At 39.6% G+C, this 20,702-nt stretch overlaps 1 protein-coding gene across 5 annotated transcripts in view; it reads left to right on the top strand.

Annotated features, from left to right (window-relative positions):
- zeb2a (zinc finger E-box binding homeobox 2a) overlaps nt 1-20,702 on the top strand; it is an 88,224-nt gene that overhangs the window by 45,636 nt on the left and 21,886 nt on the right. For 4 of the 5 annotated variants that reach the window (XM_022209213.2, XM_051958582.1, XM_022209214.2 and 1 more), the window contains 4 exons: nt 16,270-16,512; nt 18,007-18,075; nt 19,408-19,602; nt 20,272-20,486. In XM_022209213.2, the coding sequence (XP_022064905.2) occupies nt 16,270-16,512; nt 18,007-18,075; nt 19,408-19,602; nt 20,272-20,486 (722 nt within the window). Of the gene's footprint in view, nt 1-11,136; nt 11,434-16,269; nt 16,513-18,006; nt 18,076-19,407; nt 19,603-20,271; nt 20,487-20,702 lie in introns of those variants that run through there. The other variant, XM_051958583.1, reaches the window with a different exon arrangement.

The following is a 20,702-nucleotide window of genomic DNA, read 5'->3' on the forward strand; positions in this document are numbered from 1 at the left end:
TTGACTTACATCTCTGTCTTTATGTGGGTCTTTGTAGCAGTTTGTCATGTTGTAGCTCTCGTGTCTGTTGTCATTGTGTTGGCTTCTGTTAATTTAGTGTGTCGTTTTGTCAGTTTTATGAGTTTTTATGTGTTGCTGCTGCGAGCTAACTAGCTGGTTAGCTGCTTGCTCTGTGTTAGCTGGTCATTAGATGTTTGGTGGTTGTTTGGTGTTAGCTCTTGGTAGATGTTTTCTGATTGCAGTCAGTTCAAGTGAGTTTTAACGTGCTGCTGCTGCTCAGATGTGGAGTTGGGAATCAGGAGTTTGACGGATGCTTCTGGAAATGGCAGGAAGTTAAAACACCTGCAGTCATGAATTATTATCAGTGAAAAGTTTTCAGCTCCCTGCAGAAAGAAGGTATTCATTGGAGGGATTTAATAACTCTCTTCCTCCTCTTCTGCTTTTGTAAAGATTCATCTTCCACCTGGGAACATGAATAATTCACACATTTTGGATATCCCCCCCATCGGCCCCCCAGAGAGGCTGCCGGGCTGTAAACCCTCAAACTGCCTCATCGCTGCTCTATCCATTATTCACACCAAAAATCTGACTTTCTCTTAAGGCAACCTACATTTTTACAGGGGTAGAGGGGAGCTTCAACGTCCTCCCCCATCCTCCCCCAGCAGCCACTGAGGCTGATGATTAATTGAAATCTTACATAGAAAGATGAAGTTTGATGGGCTTCAAAACGCATGTAGAACAAGATCAAGAGTTCAAAGGGAATCGACGGTGTTTGTGCAGCTCAGTCTGAAGGACGAGATCTTATTTTGAAGGGATACAAACAAACTAGACATTTTTCCCCCAATAACAGAATGATAATGAGGTGTAGTCAGACCATTCTACAAACATGAATCAGTTAACTTCTATCAACAGGTAGCACCTAGCAAAAGGTAACAAATAACAACCAACAAGCATCTAACAGCCAGCTATGACAGCCCTGTAAAGAATGGTCTGACTGCACCTCATCATTCTGTTATGCGAGAACGGCACCAGCTAACAGCTAAGAACTTGTTACAACCATCTAACATCTAACAAAAAGCAAAAACAGCGCTATGTAGAATGGTCTGACTAGACCTCATCATTCTGTTATGTGAGGCCATTAGCAACAGCTAACAATGGATAACACGTAACAGCTAGTTAAGACAGAGCAACTAGCTAACCAGGTAACAAAAGCTAGCTCAAGGCAACAGGCACTCAACGCAATTCCTAAATGGCTGCAAAGACACAAAGCAAACACAAAGATACACAAACCAATCAAAATGGATGTAGAACAGCCACAAAGACACAAAATGACTGTAAAGAGAAGAAAAAAAAATCTTACTAAAAGAATAGCAGAGTTTGAAGTGTAGTCAGACCGTTCTACACACTACTGCGTAGAATGGTCTGACAACACCTTACTGTCAATCTGTTATGCGAGACTATTGACAAAAGGAGTCAGCTAATAACAGATAACCTGTAACGACTAGCTAACACACAGCAACTAGCTTAACAGGTAGCAACAGCTAACACCTAGCTGCAGCCTGTCAATACAGTTCCATCTACAGCATAGTTACACTTTGTTGAAGTGTCTCTTTTTACAGAAATATTACAAATATAAAATTACAGAGACAGAATCAAATACAGAGATAATTAAATGCAACCCGAGGTAGAACCACCTTTTAGACACGTAAAAGGACTCAGAGATGCAAAATTGCTGCAAAACGATGACCACAAAGATTCCCAGATTGATCAAAAAGAGCCGCAAAAAAATTACAAAGACTCATAAAATGACCAGAAAGAATAAAACCAACTATGAGATGCTCAAAATATACACAAATAGATACAAAACCAATTCAAACAGACAGACTACTGGTCACATGTCCAGTGTTTTTTCCATTTATAGCAGAGTGATACTGAGGTGGAGTCACATCATTCTACACATCACCACATTAGCACTGCATAGAATGGTCTGACTGACCAGAGTTGCGCTGTTAACACCTCCGACCTCCTTGTTCTGCTTCGGTTCACACTCAGACGGTTGATATCAGGGCGTCTGGTGTTATCAGGGTGCAGCAGCAGCCTGTTGTGTAATCAGACGGCGTTTGGAAGCCGCCGCCCTGCTGCTGATAGGGCTAACATTAACGCTCAGGTCAGATACACCTTCACACCTCACAGGACGCCACTTTACTGTGTTTAGAAATGACTGTCAGAGGTGTTAAAAGGCTGCAGACAGGAACAGATGCAGCTGCAGTTGGTAAAATCTAAGAAATCAGCCTGTTGTCTCGAGATGAACTGAATGATTCTACCTGCACCCTTATAGGCATGAATTACCTCTAAATAAACATTAAAATGTAGTATTTACGTCATATTAAATAACTGTAACCTGCCCATTTATATATGACTTCTGAAAATATAACCACGTCGACTCATGAAAGTGGGTCTTTTTGTTGGGATTTTCTGTCTTTGTGGTGATTTTCAGCCCTTTAATGGTGGTTTAGTAGTTTTTTTGTGGTAATACAGCATCTTTTCCTGGTGCTTTAGAACCTTTTCATGTTAATTTGGGCATTTTTTTGTTCAGTTTTTGTGTTTTTGTGCTAATTTTGTGTATTTTTGTACCTGATATGAAACCCTTTGATCGTGGTTTAGTTTTTTGTGTTTATCTCAACTCGTTTTGTTTCCATTTAGCCCTTTTTGTGTTCCTTTTGGCACTTTTTGAGATCGTTCTGCCTCTTTGTGTTAATTTTGCCTCTTTCAAGGTGATTTTGGCTGTTTTAGTGGTAATTTTGCATCTTTTTGTATGTTTTTGGACCTGATTTAAATGAATGCCAAGAACAGACTGGAAAGAGACCACATGAACATATTCATATGATCTCTGAAAATACAAAAATATCGTCTCATGATTTCAAGTGTTTTTGTTGGGATTTTGTGTCTTTATGGTGATTTTCAGCCCTTTAATGATGGTTGAGTAGTTGTTTGTCTCGTTTTATGGTGATTTTGACAGAGTTTCTTTGTTAATTTTGTGTCTTTTTGTGGTAATTTTATACCTGATTTGATTGAATCCCAAGTCAGACTGGGAACAGACCGTTGTTTTGCGGTATTTTTGTACCTTTTTGATATTTAGCATCTTTTCATGGAGGGTTTGGCTTCTTCTTGTGGTAAATTTGCCACTTTTTGAGGTCATTTTGCCTCTTTTAGTGGTGTTTTTGCATCTTTTCGTGTTGATTTTTGGTTATTTTAGTGATGATTTTGCATGTTTTTGTAGTAATTTTGTGTATTTTTTTAGCTGATATGAGTGAATGCCGAGAGCAGATGAATTGCATGATTTCAGGTGTTCTTTTTTGTAATGTTTTGTTTTTGTGGTGACTTTCAGCCCTTCAATGACGGTTTAGTTGGTGTTTGTATCATTTTGTGGTATTTTGTGTTTTTACCACCGTTTCTTGGTGCTTTATCTTCTTTTAGTGGTAAATTTGGCTCTTTTTGTGGATTTTTTGACTCTTTTTGTGGTAATTTTGCATATTTTTGCTGTAATTTGCAGTAATTTTGCATGTTTTTGCGGTAATTTTGCATCATCTGACACCCCTGCTAAAATAATAAGAGACTGAAAGCAGATTTATGTAATTTCTGAAACGACATCGACTGGTGATAGAAAAGAAGAACTAGTGAGGAACAAAAACAGACAAGTTCGCTGCTGTTTTTGACCGCTGACATGCTGTGTTGCTGTTTATAAAGTTCAAACTTCACTATTTGTGCATCAGTTAGTTTGAGTCGACTGCTTCTGTCTGTTGCTGCTCAGTTTGTGCCTCTTTGTGCTCTTTTTGTGTCTCTTTTCCTCTTGGTTTGTGTCTCTTTTCAGCCATTTTGCATATAGTTGTCCTTTTGTGTGTCTGCATTGATTTTGCTTCTCTTTGTGTTCACTTTTTGTCTCTTTCTGGACCAGTGTAAAGTCATGAAACTGTGGGTCTGTTCCTCCAGAAGTAATAGATTGAAGTGTTGGTGTAGAACTTTGACAAATGTCTCGTGTTGCATTTTGTGCCTCATTTTTTGTGTCTTTGTAGTTTTTGCTCTTCAGTTTTGGCTGTTTTGTGTCACTTTTTGCCTGTTAAGGGTTTAGTGTTTTAGTGATTGTTCTGCGGCTCTGTAGTTACTCTGAATTTCTTTTGTGTCTTTGTGTCTTTGTGTCTTTTTTCTTTTCTGTTATTCGGACCAAAGAGGAAAGAACTAAGAAATATTCACATTTAAGAAGCTGCATCACAGACTTTACTTTCTAAAAGTCTTCAAAACCAAAGACAAATATCAAGATTAACATGAATTTTACCTCCTGAAGATCTTAAACTGTACATCAGGTTTTATTATTCCTCCTGTGATGTTTTTATATCGGTGGTTCCAGAACTATTAGCTCATGGTTCTGATTTTAGGGTCATATTTTTATGCTTCTACTGACAGAAAGACTTCCTGTAAGGGATTTTCCTGTCCAACGATGATATCATTTTACCCAAAAATACTCCGTTTACTGTCATTTAAGACGAGGAAATGAAGAAAATACTCTGATGATAGAACCTGGAAGCCTTTGCGAGTCAAAAACTGACAGAAAATATTCACATTTGAAGAAGCTGCAGTCACAGAACTTGGACTGTTTTTATTCTCTTATCATTTTTTAATTATCTAAAACGAAGACAAATATCCAGATTAATGTGAAATTTTGTAACTGAAAACCCCATTTTTTTTTCTTTCATGTCTTAAATTTTGCAAACAGGTTATTAAAAGTATATTATATTTATAGTGACAAAAAGACTTCAGATAAGTGATTTTCTCAGTCAATCATGTATAAAACAGCAGAAAACGGCTGTTTAGCTTAGCATAGAAACAAGAAGGGAGGAGGGGGGTCTTTTAGCCTAGCTTAGCATAGAATTTGGAAGCAAGGAAGATACTGTTAGCCAAACTATGCATAGAAACTGGAAGCCGGGGGAAGTTTTTAGGCTAGCTTAGCAGTGAGACTGGAAGAAGGAGGGCTACTATTAGCCAAGCTTAGCAGTAAAAACAGGAATCAGGGGGAACCTGTTAGCCTAGCTTAGCATTGAGAGTGGAAAAGTGGGAACCTGATAACCTAGCTTAGCATAAGGACTGTGAAAGCTTTAATTACTTAAATAATTGGAGTGGACTGCTGTACTGTAACTTGTATAAACGCAGTATAAATACACTATAAATACTGTTTCACAAGTAAATGCAGTACAAATCTAGTATGCATCCATCCATATACAGGAAAGAAATGTGAAAACATTCACATATGAAGAAGCTGCAATCACAGAACTTAGACTGTAGTCATTATTAGTTTATTGATTGATTGATTATTGGCTGCAGCTTCATTCTGAACACATTTGTTTCCACTAATCAGGTTTGCAGTTGAGATGTTTCCTCCTTTCTGATAACTAGTGATCAGACTCAGGCTGTAACCGTCCTGGAGGTGGCTTGGTTTGGTTCTGGGTGGAGGTGTTGGAGGTCTAACGTTCTCTAACCGACCTGAGCAGCTCAAGGTGTTGGGACCTGATTAACTCCAGGAGGAACTCAGCTGTCGCACCTTCGGCCTGATAAGAACAAACTGCAGCTTCTCTCTGCGCTTGCATTCTTGTTGGTGTTTTTGGTCGCGGCAGGAAAATATCCCGAACCTCCCTCCCGCTCTGCGGTCGCAGTTTTATTTTAGCCAAAGTCGTCCTCCCCCTCCTCCCCCTCCTCCCCCGTCCTCCCCCCGTGCGAGGCTGAATTACAGAGCGACTCCCTCCTTGTTGTGGAGCTCGGCCTCCCGGGGAACCGGCTGGGATGTGGTGGCTGTAATTACACAGCAGCCTGCCAGCAGGTCCAGGCCATGGAAACTCTCCCCCGTCCGCCTCACCCGTCCTCCCCCCACCGTCACCGCCGTCTTTTAGGGATTTTTCTCCATTCTTAGATGCTCCGTCCGCAGCGCATACCTCAGAAATGAGCAGGTTTCAGCGCCAGGACGTCGACTAAAAGGTCGCAGTTTATTTCATCACATGTCAGAGGTTTGGTCCGACTCGACGTGTCTGTTGGAGCGAAAGCTGCACCTGGAGGGAAGCATCAACACTAGCCTAGCTTAGCATAGAAACTACAAGAAGAAAGGAATCTTTTAGCTTAGCTTAGCATAGAAACTTGAAACAGGGGGAAACTTTTAGCTTAGCTTAGCATAGCAACTGGAAATGGGGAAATTTTTAGCCTAGCTTAGCATAGAAACTGGAAGCATGGGGAAACTTTAGGCCTAGCTTAGCATAGAAACTAGGAACTAGGGGAACTTTAAGCCTACCTTAGCAGTGAAAATGGAAACAGGGGAACTTTTAGCCTAGCTTAGCATATAAACTGGAAACAGAGGGGAAACTTTTTGCCTAGCTTAGAATATAAACTGAAAGCAGGGGGGAACTTCTAGCTTAGCCTAGCATAGAAACTAGAAACAGGGAAGGAACTTTTAGCTTAGCCTAGCATAGAAACTGGGAGCAGAAGGAACTTTTAGCTTAGGTTAGCATAGAAACTAGAAACGGGGGAATTTTTAGCCTAGCTTAGTATAGAAACTGGAAATAGGGGGAAACTGTTAGCCTAGCATAGCATTGAGAATGAAAGAAGGAGGACCACTATTAGCCTAGCTTAGCATAGAAACTGTATGCAGGGGGAACCTTTTAGCCTAGCTTAGCCCTGAAAATGGGACGCAAGGAGACCTAGCTTAGCGTAGGGACTAACATAATGTAGACAGTAAAAGGGGAACAGATGTTAATATAGCTTAGCATAGAAATTGTCAGGGGACTATATTACCATAGCTGAGCATTGAGACTGAAAGTAAGAGAGGACACTGTTAGCATAGCTTAGCATAGAAACTGGAAGCAGAGAGAACCTTTTAGCCCAGTTTAGCAGTGAAAACTGCAAGTAGGAGGAACCTTTTAGTCTAGCTTAGCATAGAAATTGTAAACAGGGGAAGCCTTTTAGCTTAGCTTAGTAAAGAATGGGAAGCAAAGGGACTCTTTTATCCTAGCTTAGCACTGAGACTAGAAGAAGGGGGGATACTGTTAGCGACGCTTAGCAATAAAAACGGAAATCAGGAGGCACCTGTTAGCCTATCTTAGCATAGACATTGTGAAAGCCACAATTCCTTAAGAATTGGAGTGGACCGCTGTACTGTAACTAGTATGAGTAAATGCAGTGTAGATGCAGTTTAGATACAGTACAGATACAGCTTTAAACAGTAAATGCAATATAAATACAGTATCTTCTTTTTTCTTCTTTTTTTTTAACGTGTGTATTTTATTTTAATGATATGGACCACCTCAGTCTGAAATAAAGTTTCTATTCTGTTCTGTTCTATTCTATTCTATTCTATTCTATATATGCAGAAAATTTAGTGTAAACATGCAGAGAAGTGTGTAGAAAAATAAATTCTTCTAAAATACTCACATTTAAGAAACTCCAATCAGCAAATTAAGATTTTTTTTAAATTCAAAAATATTTAACCTCATCATTAGACTATCAAAGTGATTGGAGATCAGTTCAATTATCGATAAATTACAAAACTGGTGTTTTTAAGCTTCATTTTGGACTTGTTTTTCCTTTCTGTTGTATTTTATCTCATTTTGTGTAACTTTTTGGTGTTTTTGTCATTGACTGTTTCTATTAATAAAATTATTGATTGATTATCAGAATAGTTGGAGATTTATCTATAATCGATATTAGGGTCGACAGTAAAACGTTCAGCAGCTTTAATTCTCATGTTCTCATCCAAACTCCGTTATTATTTTATTTATTTTATTTTATTAGTTTATTTGTCAGGGACCATATACAAATGCATTATTCTTGAACAGAAGAGATGCTTTGTACCAGATTTAGCTATTGCTATTTTCCATCTTAAACTCATGATTTAGTCAGTAACAGCTCCGTCTGCTTCCTGTTTGGACGACAGTCATGTGATCGGCGTCTGACAGGAAACACGAGAAACAATAGAGACGCAAATATTTAGTGAAGGTCAACTCATCAGAGAAACGATCATCATCATCATCAGGATGCGATTAAAACCGATGGAAACGAGGACGGAGGAGACGAGGTGTTAGGAAACGAGATGTGTAGTAGATCAGAGTGCATGTAGTGAATGTTTGTTGTGTCTGACTCTCACTGGGGGTGGAGCCTGAACATTTGTTGAAGCAGCAGCATGTGGAGGCCGAGCAGATGGAGGGGAGGTGAGGGAGGTAGAGGAAGGAGGGAGGGAGGGGAGGGAGGGAGTAGAGGTCCGACCCTGCTGGAGTTTCCAGCCGGTTGCAGATAAACGGGAGTTTAATTCAATTATGATCCACCCACTGATCGCCACACAGCCAGAGGACACGCCCACTCAGAGCGAAAGACACGCCCACCTGACACATGTTCAGTTAAAACAAGGAAACTAACATTTTATCTGCCTCTTAGCCTAGCTTAGCATAGACACAAGACTCAGAGAGAAGTATTAGCATAGCTTTACATGGAGACTACAAGCAGAAAGAAACTATTATCTTAGCTTAGCATAGAGAGACTGGAAGCAGGTGGCACATGTTAGCTTAGCTTAGTGTAGAGACTAAAAGCAGAGAATTGTTCTTCTATAGCTTAGCATAGAGACTAGAAGCATGGAGAAATTATTAGCCTAGCTTCACATAGAGACTGGAGGCAGGTGGAATATGTTAGCTGAGCTTAGCATAGAGACTGGAAACAGGCGAAACCTGTTAGCTTAGCTTAGCAGAGACACTTGAAGCGGAGTTACATTTTAGCTTAGCTTAAGACTTGAAGCAGAGGAAACTTACTACCATAACTTAGCATAGAGTTTAGAAGCGGGGGAATCTATTAGCCTAGCTTTGTATTAACACTGGAAGTAGTGGTAAGCTGTTAGCATGGCTTAGCATAGACACTGTAAGAAGGAAGAATTTGTTAGCCTAGCTTCACATAGAGGCTAAAAGCAGGAGGAACCTGTTAGCCTAACTTAGCATAGGGACTTGAAGCAGGGGTAACCTGGTAGCCTAACTTAGCATTGAGAATGGAAAAAAGGGAGAAACTGTTAGCCTAGCTTAGCATAGAGATTGGAAAAAGAGAAGACTGATAGCCAAGCTTGGCATCAAGACAAGCAACAGGGAAAAACTCTGTGCCTAGCTTAGCATAGGGGCAGGAAGAAGGAGAAAGCTGTTAAGTGTAGTCACAAATGAGAAAGTCTTAATTACTGAAAGAACTGGATTGGACTACTGTACAGTAAATGTACTGTACAGTATAAATGTAAAATGTAAAATGCATATAGTAAATGCTGTATAAATGCAGTAAATGCAGTATAAAACAGTACATTTAGGGTATATATCAAGTACGAAAACACCTGCAGTATAATATAATATTAATGCAGTACATGTAGTATAAATACAGTATTAATGCAGTAAATGTTGTATAAATGCCGTGTACATGCAGTTTGAGTGCAGTAATTATGTGAACAGGCTGTTTATGTAACCCCACAGTGATATTTTGCTGTAATTCCAGTAAACTGTCCGTCGGATCTTCAGGGAATCAATAATCCCAGACAGGCTGCCGATCGGTCGCATCACGAGAACCCAATGTTTTCCTGGTAGCCGCCGTTTGTTTGTGGACGCCGCCATAATTCAGAGCGACTGCAAACAGCTTCTGGTGTGTGCGTGTGTGTGTGTGTGTGTGTGTGTGTGTGTGTGTGTGTGTGTGTGTGTGTGCAGGAAGCAGCAGTAACTCACATTATTATCAGGACAACACACATTTAGAATTAACACCAATCTGTCGCCGACACTCAGCCAACTGCTCCGTCAGGCCACAAGTATTCGGACGCAGTGGGTTTGGTTCTAGCAGTTCAGTTGGTTTGATGAACAGAACATACAGTAGAGCTGTCCATGTACGTCTACCTGTGTAGATTATTGATCTGAATGAGACAGGTGAAAGGAAAGTCTAAAAATAAGGTCTCAGTTTAGATGTAACCAAAAATATGTGGACATGCTCTGGGCCTGGACCATGTAAATGCAATTAGAGAATGATGTCAGCTGTCCATATACTTTTGGCTGAGTGATTTATTTATCTGAAGGAGACAGTTGTAGAGAAAATTAAAAGTAAAACAGGGTTTCTGGTATAGATACGCTACATGAGAAAAAGTATGTGGGGGCTAAACCATAAAAACATTTAGAACTGTCCACATACTTTTGACTATAAGGTATTTGTGACCTTTCTGGACAGATCAGTATATTGTGATGTACTGACATGTTCACATACTTTTGACCTTGTAGTTTTTTGACCTTTATGACCTGGTATGATACAGCATATGGCCATAAGTATGTGGTCAGATTAACATATTGTGGTTTACTGACATGTCCACATACTTTTGACCAAATGTCAAAAACACTATTTCGCCAAAAGTATGTGGACATGTTTGGGCCCTGCACAATTGAAATTATATTGAAGTGTCACTTACACTGTCCACATACTTTCGACCACATAATTTTTCTGACCATTTATTTAAAGTTAGACAGGTTGTTTGACACAGAATATAGCCAAAAGTATGTGGATAGCTCAACATATTATAGTATGCTGACATGTCCACATACTTTTGTCCATATAGTGTTTTTTGATCTTTTATTTTTTTTTATAAAAATGGTTGCAAACAAATCTAAAAGTAAGACAAGTGTTGGACCATACCAAAAGTATGCAGACAGGTCAACATATTGTGGTTTACTGACATGTCCACATACTTTTGATCATATAGTTTTTGTTGACATTTAATTAAATGGGAAGGGATTTTAAGTAGATACACTTTCAGCCAAAAGTATGTGGCCATGATTGGGCCCTGCACCATTATAAAAGTATAACAGTGTGACTTACACTGTCCACATACTTTTGACCGTGTGTGTGTGCTACCTGGCTGTGTTCATGTGATGAATCAGTTGCAGCTCATAGCCGCTAGGCAGCGACCTCGTTTCCACGGAAACCTGCCGCCTCACCTACCTCCCCCCTCCCCCCAGCTGTTCGCTCAGGTGATCTGCTCTGAGGGTGAGAGAGAGGCAGAGAGAGAGACGGAGCAGTGAGGATTCAGCTGCTTTTCATCTCAGAAGCTTCCAGCGAGCGGCAGCATGCGGTCGCAGCACCTGCAGCAGGACGGAAGCATGCGGTCACAGCACCTGCAGCCGGACAGTGGTGGCTTCCTGCGTTTATCAGAGGATGCGACATGGACACCTGGGTGACCGGAGCAGAGGAAAAGCATGTCGCTTTGAACACGCCTGCAGGGATTAAACACATGTGGATGGTTGCATTTATTTTATCCTGCAGCTGCTGCAGCAAATGGATGCAGCCCAAAGCCCCGCCCTCCTCGTGCCGGAGGAGCCGTGATTGGCCACTGGGGTTCGCATTGAGGTTTGATCGATGTTTCGTGTCACGCTCTGTGTTCGTCTGAAATGATTCGGACGAATTGATTTGATCAAACTATGAAACCTGCAGCCGAGTTTAAAATCGTGTCGTCGCAAATTTAATTATTGCTCCACTTTGGATGAGTTTTGTGTAAAAATAAAGCCATTAGATCATCATTAGGAAGGTTTTTATTTGAGTTTTTGTCTTTTTTTTCTTCCGTTTCACGTTTATTCAGATACAGTTTGTTCGTACAAACTGTTTCATACTTCGTACGGTTTCTGAATTCATGTTTTCGTATTTGTGTTTCCATAACTCGTCATTTTTTTGTGATTGTAGTTTTGTAGTCTTCCACCTTTTTTCTTCTGTTTACTTTGTTGTGTGTTTGTGTGAACTTTCCCCAGGTTCGTATGTGTAATTTCTTGTGCTCGTCTTTTGTGTTCATCTTTTTAAATTTGTGTTCTTTCTTTATCTGTATTGAATTCCTCAGTTTGCATCCGTGTTTTTGTGTTTGTGTCGATGTTATTTGTGATTTTAACATGTTTGTGCATTTTTTTTGGGTTTTTTTCTGCATTTGTGTTGTTGCATCTTTTCATGCACAGATTTGTCTAAATCTCTCCTTCGAATTTGTGTTTTTGTTTCCCAGTTATTTAGTGTTGCTGTGACAGTTCATGTTGTTGTGTCTGTGTTGTTCCATTGCATGTGTGTGTTGTTCCGTTGCATTCATGTGTTGTTCTGTTGCATTTGTGTGTTGTTCCGTTGTTGCATTGTTGTGTTGCTCCGTTACATTTGTGTGTTGCTGGATTTGTTGCGACCTGCCCGATGCTCTTTGCCTCCTGTAAAGACGTGTTGTGTTCCCGCAGCACCTGCAGCACTGCAGCGTCGCACACATGATCCAGTGTTCGCTCTGATCCGTGTTAAATACCTTCTCATGACCACCTGCCCGGAAACCTCCTCCCCCCTCCTCCCCCCTTCCTCCCCCTCAGAAACAGCTGGAAGCATTTGTTGCTTTAAAAACAGCGACTCTGTTCTCAGCTGGTCTGAGAGAATGTTGGAGATGACAGAGCCGGAGGGGGAGGACAAGATTAATGTGTCTTTGTAGGACGGGCTGCTGGGGGGGAGGAGGAGTGGGAGGTCTGTCCTGCGACGGTCACAACGTCTTTGTCCCTAACGCTGTGAATGGACACAAAGAGGCTCAGAGATCCGCAGGTCACACGATGCATTACTCCGACCTGAAACATGCTGCTGGTTTACAAAGATATTGTATTGATGCCTCACTCTCACTAAAAACTTGCCGCAGGTTTACGGAGATCTTATATTGACACCTCACTTCATCCTAAAACCCGCTGCAGATTTACAGGTTGCATCTGCAGGTGTTTTTGTGCTTGAATAAACTAGTTGACAGCAGTATGTTGATGCTGTGCTGCCCCTGGTGACGTGACCCGGCACGCCATGATTGGCTGGAGTGCACTGAAGTTTTAAGGTGGAATCATCTCCGCAGATTTTGGTGATCGATCGATGCTGGTTGGTTGATGTTTAGTTGATAAGACATTTGTGTGTCTTTGTTCATTTACTTCCTGTTGTGTGTTTGTTATGTTGAGGAAACAATGATTCACATTTATCACCATTTTCCAACATTTCAGAGACCAAACAGTCGATTCATTCAGAAAATAACCCACAAATAATGGCTAGCTTCAGTCCAACCTGGTTTCTTTGTGGTGCAACATGATTTTTATCATGAGTTAAAAAAAAAAAACTACGACTAAATCTATGTTTCTGACGCTCTTCAGTGCAACAACTGACAATCATTATATTAGTAATGCTGATTATTTTTATTATTTTGTTACAGGATGGTGAAAATGTTCATCACAGTGTCTAAAAGACGAAGGTGACGTCTTTTTTTCACCATTTTCTGACGTTTTAGAGACCAAACAGTTCATTGGGTCATTCAGGAAAAGAGTTTTTCATGATAGAAAGTTGATCATTTTGTTGAAGAATTATCAGATATTTGTGGTTTCTTAATACTCATGTGAAGATTTGATGGTTTTCTTTTGCAGTAATCTGAGAATTTGTTGGTGTTCTGTGGGTATTTTCCACAGTTTTTGTCTCAGTGAGAGTGTTATTTCAGGCAGTGTTTAGTAGTTTCTTGTAGTTTGGTCGACAACATGTCATAATTTCCACAGTCTTTGTGTCATTATGTGAGTTTGTTTTGCAGTTTCTTGTAGTTTTGTTGACATAATAACAGGTATTTCCCACAATTTTCTGTCATGAAATCAGTATTTCTTGTAGTTTGCTGTAGTTTTGTTACTCTGTAGATGTGTTATCAGATGTTTTTCACAATTTTCTGTCATCACGTGAGTATTTTTTGCAGTTTTTTGTAGTTTTGTACCTCTGTTAACATGATATCAGGTATTTTCCACAGTTTTCTGTCATGACGTCAGTATTTCTTGTAGTTTTCCTGCTCTGTGAACATGATATCAGACACTTTCGAATTCCCCGTCATCCTGCCAATGATTGATGGCTGCAGCTCCTCATGCGTTCACACCAGATGAAAACATGAGCGATGTCTCTGCTGCAGCAGGTCACACATTCTTTCAGCCAAAAGCCACAAACCACAATGGCGGTGGGTGTCTGTGGGTGTGGGGGGCTCGGTGGTGGCGGTGGTGGTGGTGGTGGGGGGGCTTTATATCCGATGTATACCTCCGACCACACAGCGAGCGTCCACGTCTCACTTTCAGCTCCTTTCTGCGCCCCGTTTGATCAGTTAGGGTTTACCCCGGCTGAACCGGTCCTAAATCCTCCGTCACACCTCGTATTAGAGCCCGTCCTGTCCCACGCCCTCCGCCCCCGCCCACCCCCGCTCTTGGTATTCAGCCCAGGTCAGCAGATTTCGGCCCGGCCCACCGTGGCTCCCCTTTTAATTTGCACCTGTTGCGCAGTTGTCCGGGAGGCGAGCGCCGCAGACAAAGATCATATTATGAACAGACTAATCTCCATGTAGCCGGCGGGAAGAAAGGCGAGGAGCTGCGATCTGGTTTCTCCTCTGTGGGAACCTGCAGCGTCCGACGCTCAGATAAAATCTGCAGGAGAGCAGATAAGACGGCGTGTTAACTGCTCCCGATGAAAGGGAGGCTGTTTCCGTCCGTCGCTTCATCTCCTGCAGCTCAGATCTGTGGCTCGTCCAGATTCACCGAAACAATCTGCAGCTGTAGAGACACAAACAGGATGCAAAGAAAGAGGAGGATTCACAGTTTAGACGACACAAATATGAAGAAATAAAATCTGTGTGAATAATGCAGTTTGGTGAAGTGAAATATCATTTGAATGTGATGCTGCAGATACAGACGCCAGTTTCTTCTTCAGTTGATTTTTCACTGCAAAATAAAGTCCTGCAGCTCTACAGAAACAGAACAACCATGAAGAAGCAGAGAGAACTAAGAAGTAAACGTCTTCTGTGCAGAATGACAGAAATCAGACAAACGACACACTGCTTTAATCATGTATTTTACAAATATATGTATATATATTTAATCCTGTTTGAAAATTTAAGTCATTCTGGGCAATTTATGTGTCAGAAATTTTTAATCATTTTGTTTAAGTTCCAAATAGTTTAACAGAGTTTTGACATTTTGGGCCATTGTTTGAGATATTCTGGCCAATTTTTGAGTCATTTGGGATATTTTCTTTCACTTTAAACTAAATTGAGTCATTTTGCTCTTTTCTATGTAATTCTGGAGAAGTTTTGAGTCATTTTGTTGGAGTTCCAAATAGTTTTAAACAGTTTTGTTATTTTTGAGTTTTTTTGTGCAGTATCTGAGTCAGTTTTTGTTATTTTAGGCAAGTTTAGTTCATTTTGGCCAGGTGCTGAATAGTTTTGACAAAAATATTTTATACACGTGTCGAGTCATTTTGACCAAGTTCCGAATGGTTTGGGAATTTTGTTATTTTGGCCAATTGTTTTAGAGATATTGTGGCCAATTTTTGAGTCATTCTGGACAGTTTTATTCACTTTAAATAAAAATAATGTCATTTTTGGCTATTTGTGTCATTTTGAGCCACTGAGTTGGAATTCCTAACAGTTTTAGAAAGAGTATTGTCATTTAGGGGCAATTTTATAGTTACTTTCCACAAAGTCGGAGTCATTTTGGACACGTTTCAGTTTGTTTTAACTCAGGTTCTGAAAAATTTTGGATCAAACTTCATTATTTTAGGTAATTTTGAAATCATTTTGAACAAAATTAGTGAGTCATTATATATATATATATATATATATATATATATATATATATATATAGTATTATATATACTATCGGGCCGTCTCCTCGTCGGTCCGGCAGGTTTTGCACTGCACTTTTTTTTTTTTTGCCGCAGACCAGTGAGGCGGCAATGTCGGCAGAATTTTAATGAGGCGGTGGCCGATACCGACGAGGTGGGCCGCCTCGCTGGTTATATGGTTGGGGAAACACTGCTTAATATTTCATGACTTTGTGTTTTTTGTCCTTCTTACCGTATTTTCGTACGTATTCTTTATGCTTCATGGCGTTGTTTTTTTTGTCCTTCTTACCGTATTTTCATACGTATTCTGTATGCTTCATGGCGTTGTGTTTTTTGTCTTTCTTATCGTAGTTTCGTACGTACTCTTTATGCTTCATGGCGTTGTGTTTTTTGCTTTTCTTACCGTATTTTCGTACGTACTCTTTATGATTCATGGCGTTGTGTTTTTTGCTTTTCTTACCGTATTTTCGTACGTACTCTTTATGATTCATGGCGTTGTGTTTTTTGCCGTATTTTCGTACGTATTTTTTTATGTTTTTTGGTTCTAACAGCTACTTGTTTGCGTTCCAGTGCTGAACTATGAGAACGTGGTGGAGACGACCTCGGAGACGGACGAGGACGACAGGACTCTGCTATCTGAGGACGCTGGCTTCGCTAACGGTGGAGGGGAGGATGAGGAGGCCGGCAGCCCGGCCGGCATTCCCCCCATGGAGACGTCTCCCCGGGTCGGCCACGCCCTGTTGTCTGACCACCAGGACGGATCCGATGGGCTGCAGGACCCCCACGGCTGGAGGCTGGAGGACGGACGCCTCGGTGAGTAAACACTAGAGCTTTCAGCCTCCTCACATGGGCTTCATTGGGGGTGGGGGGTAGTACTTTTTCGTTGTTTGTTCATGCGTAGTTTTGTGTAGTTTTTGGTCATATGCAGTGTTTTGTAGTTTAGTAAAGCATCGTATTTTATCATTTTTAAAGCAGTTTTTCTTAAATAGTAGTTCTGCTATTTGGTGGTTTTTAGTGCATTTGTGTCTACAAAAAATTTGTACTTTGGTTGTTTGTAGGGTTTTTCGTATTTTTTTGTTTTGTTGCTGAGTCAGATGTAGTAGATTTAGTGTTATTTTTTGAAGTGTAATGTTGTATAACTTCTTGTACTTTGGTTGTACACAATTTAGTTTGTTGTAATTTGGTTGTATCTACTGTGTTATAGTTTGGTTGTGCATAGTGTTTATGTAGCATCTTGCAGTACAGTTGTGTGTAGTGTTGTGTAGTTTCCTGTAGTTTGGTTTTGTAGTTTCTTGTAGTTCATTTGTACATGGTGTTGTGTAGTTTTTTGTAATCTAGTTGTGTGTTGTTGTGTAATTCCTTATAGTTTTTTTCCATATAGTTTTTTCATACATAGGATTGTGTCCTTTTTTGTGTTTTAGATGTGTGTAGTGTAGTTTCCTGTAGGTTGGTTATGTGTTTATCTGTAATTTCCTGTAGTTTTGGTTGTATGTAGCATTTAATAGTTTCTTGTAGTTTGGTCATTTGCAGTGTTGTTTAATATCTTGCAGTTCAGTTGTGTGGAATTTTGTGTAGTTTGTTGCAGTTCAATTGTGTGTAGTGTTTGTCAGTTTCATGTATTTCATTTGCACATAGTGGTGTGTAGTTTTTTTGTAGTCAAGTTGTGTGTATTAGTGTACTTTGTTTGTCCATAGTGTTTGATAGTTTCTTGCAGTTTGGCCATTTGTGTGTTTATCTGTAGTTTCCTGTAGTTTTTTGTGTTATTTGTTGTAGTTCATTTGTACATTGTGTTGTGTAGTTTCCTATAATTTGGTTGTGTGTTGGTGGCGTCATGGCGACCGGTTGGTTCATCCATGTCGTTCTGCTGCTCTGATCCTGTCAGTATAATATGTAAAAAAAATAACAAATGATAGAACATAAAGATGTCTTACTACAGACGGATCTGATTTAAAGCGACTGAACACCTGGACAGGTGAGTTCAGGTGTTCAGAGGTCATCTGAGTGTTTCAGACCTGATAAAGATCTCCACGTTCTCAGACAGAAGCTCCCAGATGTGCAGCAGCTGGTAGCTCAGATCATCATTTAGCTGCTCCAGATTTATTTATTGTGCCTCTGGGGTTTGAAGTGTGGGGGCGGCAGATCTTTGAAAGCTGAATGAAGCTTATGATGCTTGTGACTCCTGTTGAAGAGTCACATGAGGAGGCCCAGGAGGAGCAAACACAATAGGCCTCAGTCAGAGGTTCAAACACCTTCAGACTGATGAGGAAATCACATGTAATCACAGAAAATATGTGTTTTTACCACCAGATGACAGGAAAGACGAGTACGAGCCTCTGGGTCCGGAGGCGTCGCTGCACGCTGTGGGGAACTCTGCAGGTGAGATCAATAATAAAATAATCAATATATAATAATCAATGATCACTTTCATCAATGTGGTAGAAACTTAAACACCGAGGACAAATATATGATGGAAGGCCAACAAAAATACTCAAGATAAACCAAAATTATTTTAATTATTAGCATGAAGTGATAAACATATGACATTGTCTGACGTGGAACATTAAAAAACAATTAAATATTTAAACATGTAACGCTTAAAAAACATTTTTAACATATAACTTTGAAAAAAAGCTTCATTTCTAATGTTTTTAAATATTAAACAAATAAATCACAAATGTAGTGTCATATTATAAAAGCTAAAGAATTTAACATGTAATGTAAACTTATTTTATATAATTTTAACACATGACATTAAACTATTAAATAATATTTTTTTTCAAAAAATATGTAACTTCATTTGTAAATTTAAAAATAAATAAATTAGTAAATCATAACTTCAATGTCTGATGTTAAAAATGCTAAAGGATTTAACATGAAATGTAAAAATAATCTATAATTTAACATTAAGCTATTAAATAATGACATCTTTTTTTAAAATAGGTAACTGAATTTGTAATATTTGAAGAAAATAATATGTTGGGATGGTAAATTTAAAAAAAATGACATGCAATCATACAATAATTATGTTTTCATTCTATTTTTTATAATTTTTATTTATTATATTTATTATATTTTTAATCTACATTTAATCTACATAATGTCAAAAAACTTTAAAAATCTAAATATTGTTATGTAATTATTAAATATTTTAACATTTGATTGTGACTTTAAGTAACTTTAAATCATCAAGTTATATTAATTTAAGCTATAACTTTGTTTTGACTTAATTTTTTTAAACCAAGTCAATTATTATGACACTTTTTTAAAAAATTTTATTTTTTCTTTAATTCTGACTTCATTTATTTTTTTTCCCTTTTTGTTTTCTTGTTTCTCATAGTTTTAAATATCAAAGTCAAAACTTGGCAAGACTGTATTTTTATTTGGTCTTTTCTTCTATGATCTCATGACTTTGTTTTCAGACTGAACAGAAGCTGACCCCGTGACAATAAAAACACATCATGTCATGTTGAGTTCTTGTGATTGAACATCCTGTAAAAGAATAAATGAGTAGTGTTCATGTCAGCTGGTTTTAGTTAAGGGATGCCTCAGGGCAGGATTCTGGGTCCTCTTCGGTTCTTCTTTCTGCTACGGCTCCGTCAAACAAACATTTTCATGTTTTAAAGTCTCCGATTTACTTTCTTTTTTCTCTGATTGTCTGATTTTCAAAGCTGTAAAAAACAAAAGTTTGGTGATCTTTGTGTGTTTCAGTGAAGCGACTGGAGGGCATCTCCGAACTGGACGAGTACTTCCTGAAACGTAAGCTGGAGGATGGCGATGGTCACCCGGCAACCATCGCTGAGTACCTGCAGCGCAGCGACACCGCCATCATTTACCCAGAAGCCCCGGAGGAGGTGACGCGACTGGGCACGCCCGAAGCTGTCGGTCAGGATGAGAGCGAACACGGTAAAAAAAAAAGATGAGAAGCTGAACAACGAAACAAAAAGAAAGTAATCTAAGTATAATAAATAGTGTTTAAAAGGGGATTTGTTTGACATAAATTTCAGTATTTAGTCATTAAAATAGTGGTAGCAGCCAAAAAATGGGTCTCTGAACTTCCCATTTATACTTCTTTTTACAAAAAAAAAAAAAAATCATGGCTGAATAAAGCCCTGGGACAAACTGGCGACCTGTCCAGCGTGTCCCCTGCCTTCACCCGAGTCAGCTGGGATATGCTCCAGCACCCCCGCGACCCTAGTGAGGATAAAGCGGTGTATAGAGAATGGATGGATGGATGGATGGCTAAATAATTATTAGAAAAAATGGGGTCTGCAAAAATATATCTCAAAGGAAAAAATCTATGAAAATCTGTAAAAATGTAATTTGTTTAAAAGAAGATACACAAAACTTAGGTCTTTGGTGACGCTCAAGAAATCCTTTATTCAAAAATTGAAAATGTTGAACTAAATCTCTGTAAACAGAGACCTGAGCTGAATGTCGATGAATAAAGACAATTATTTTAGTTTTAGTTAAGATGTCAGTGGGTAAATCTGTCCACAGAACTGTTTATTAGATAGCTGTTAGCCATTAGCCGTTAGCCTCCGTTAGCTGACCTCTAAACCTCTGGCACCACAGACCTGCCACCCGGGACGCCAGACGACTTCGCCCAGCTGCTCACGTGTCCGTACTGCGACCGTGGCTACAAAAGGCTGACGTCACTGAAGGAACACATCAAATATCGACATGAGAAGAACGAGGAGAGCTTTGCCTGCCCGCTGTGTCCCGACACCTTTGGCCACCGAGCCCAGCTGGAGCGCCACATGACCACACACAAGCCCTCCAGCGACCAGGTAAGACTCACCTGCACCGACACTCAGGTGTAAAAAACTCAGATGGAATCAGAACTCCAATGAAGCTGAAATTCCAGTGCGTTTTTAGTTTGGAAAGTTTGTTAATGAAGTTCGAAGAAACGTGACGTAAAAAGACTTTTAGTGAAACATCGAAACACACAAGCTGCAACCAATAATATCATTAAGTTTTAGTCATATGTAATAAATAGTGAATAA

Source organism: Acanthochromis polyacanthus, chromosome 14 (genome assembly GCF_021347895.1).
Source record: "Acanthochromis polyacanthus isolate Apoly-LR-REF ecotype Palm Island chromosome 14, KAUST_Apoly_ChrSc, whole genome shotgun sequence".
NCBI lineage: Eukaryota > Metazoa > Chordata > Actinopteri > Pomacentridae > Acanthochromis > Acanthochromis polyacanthus.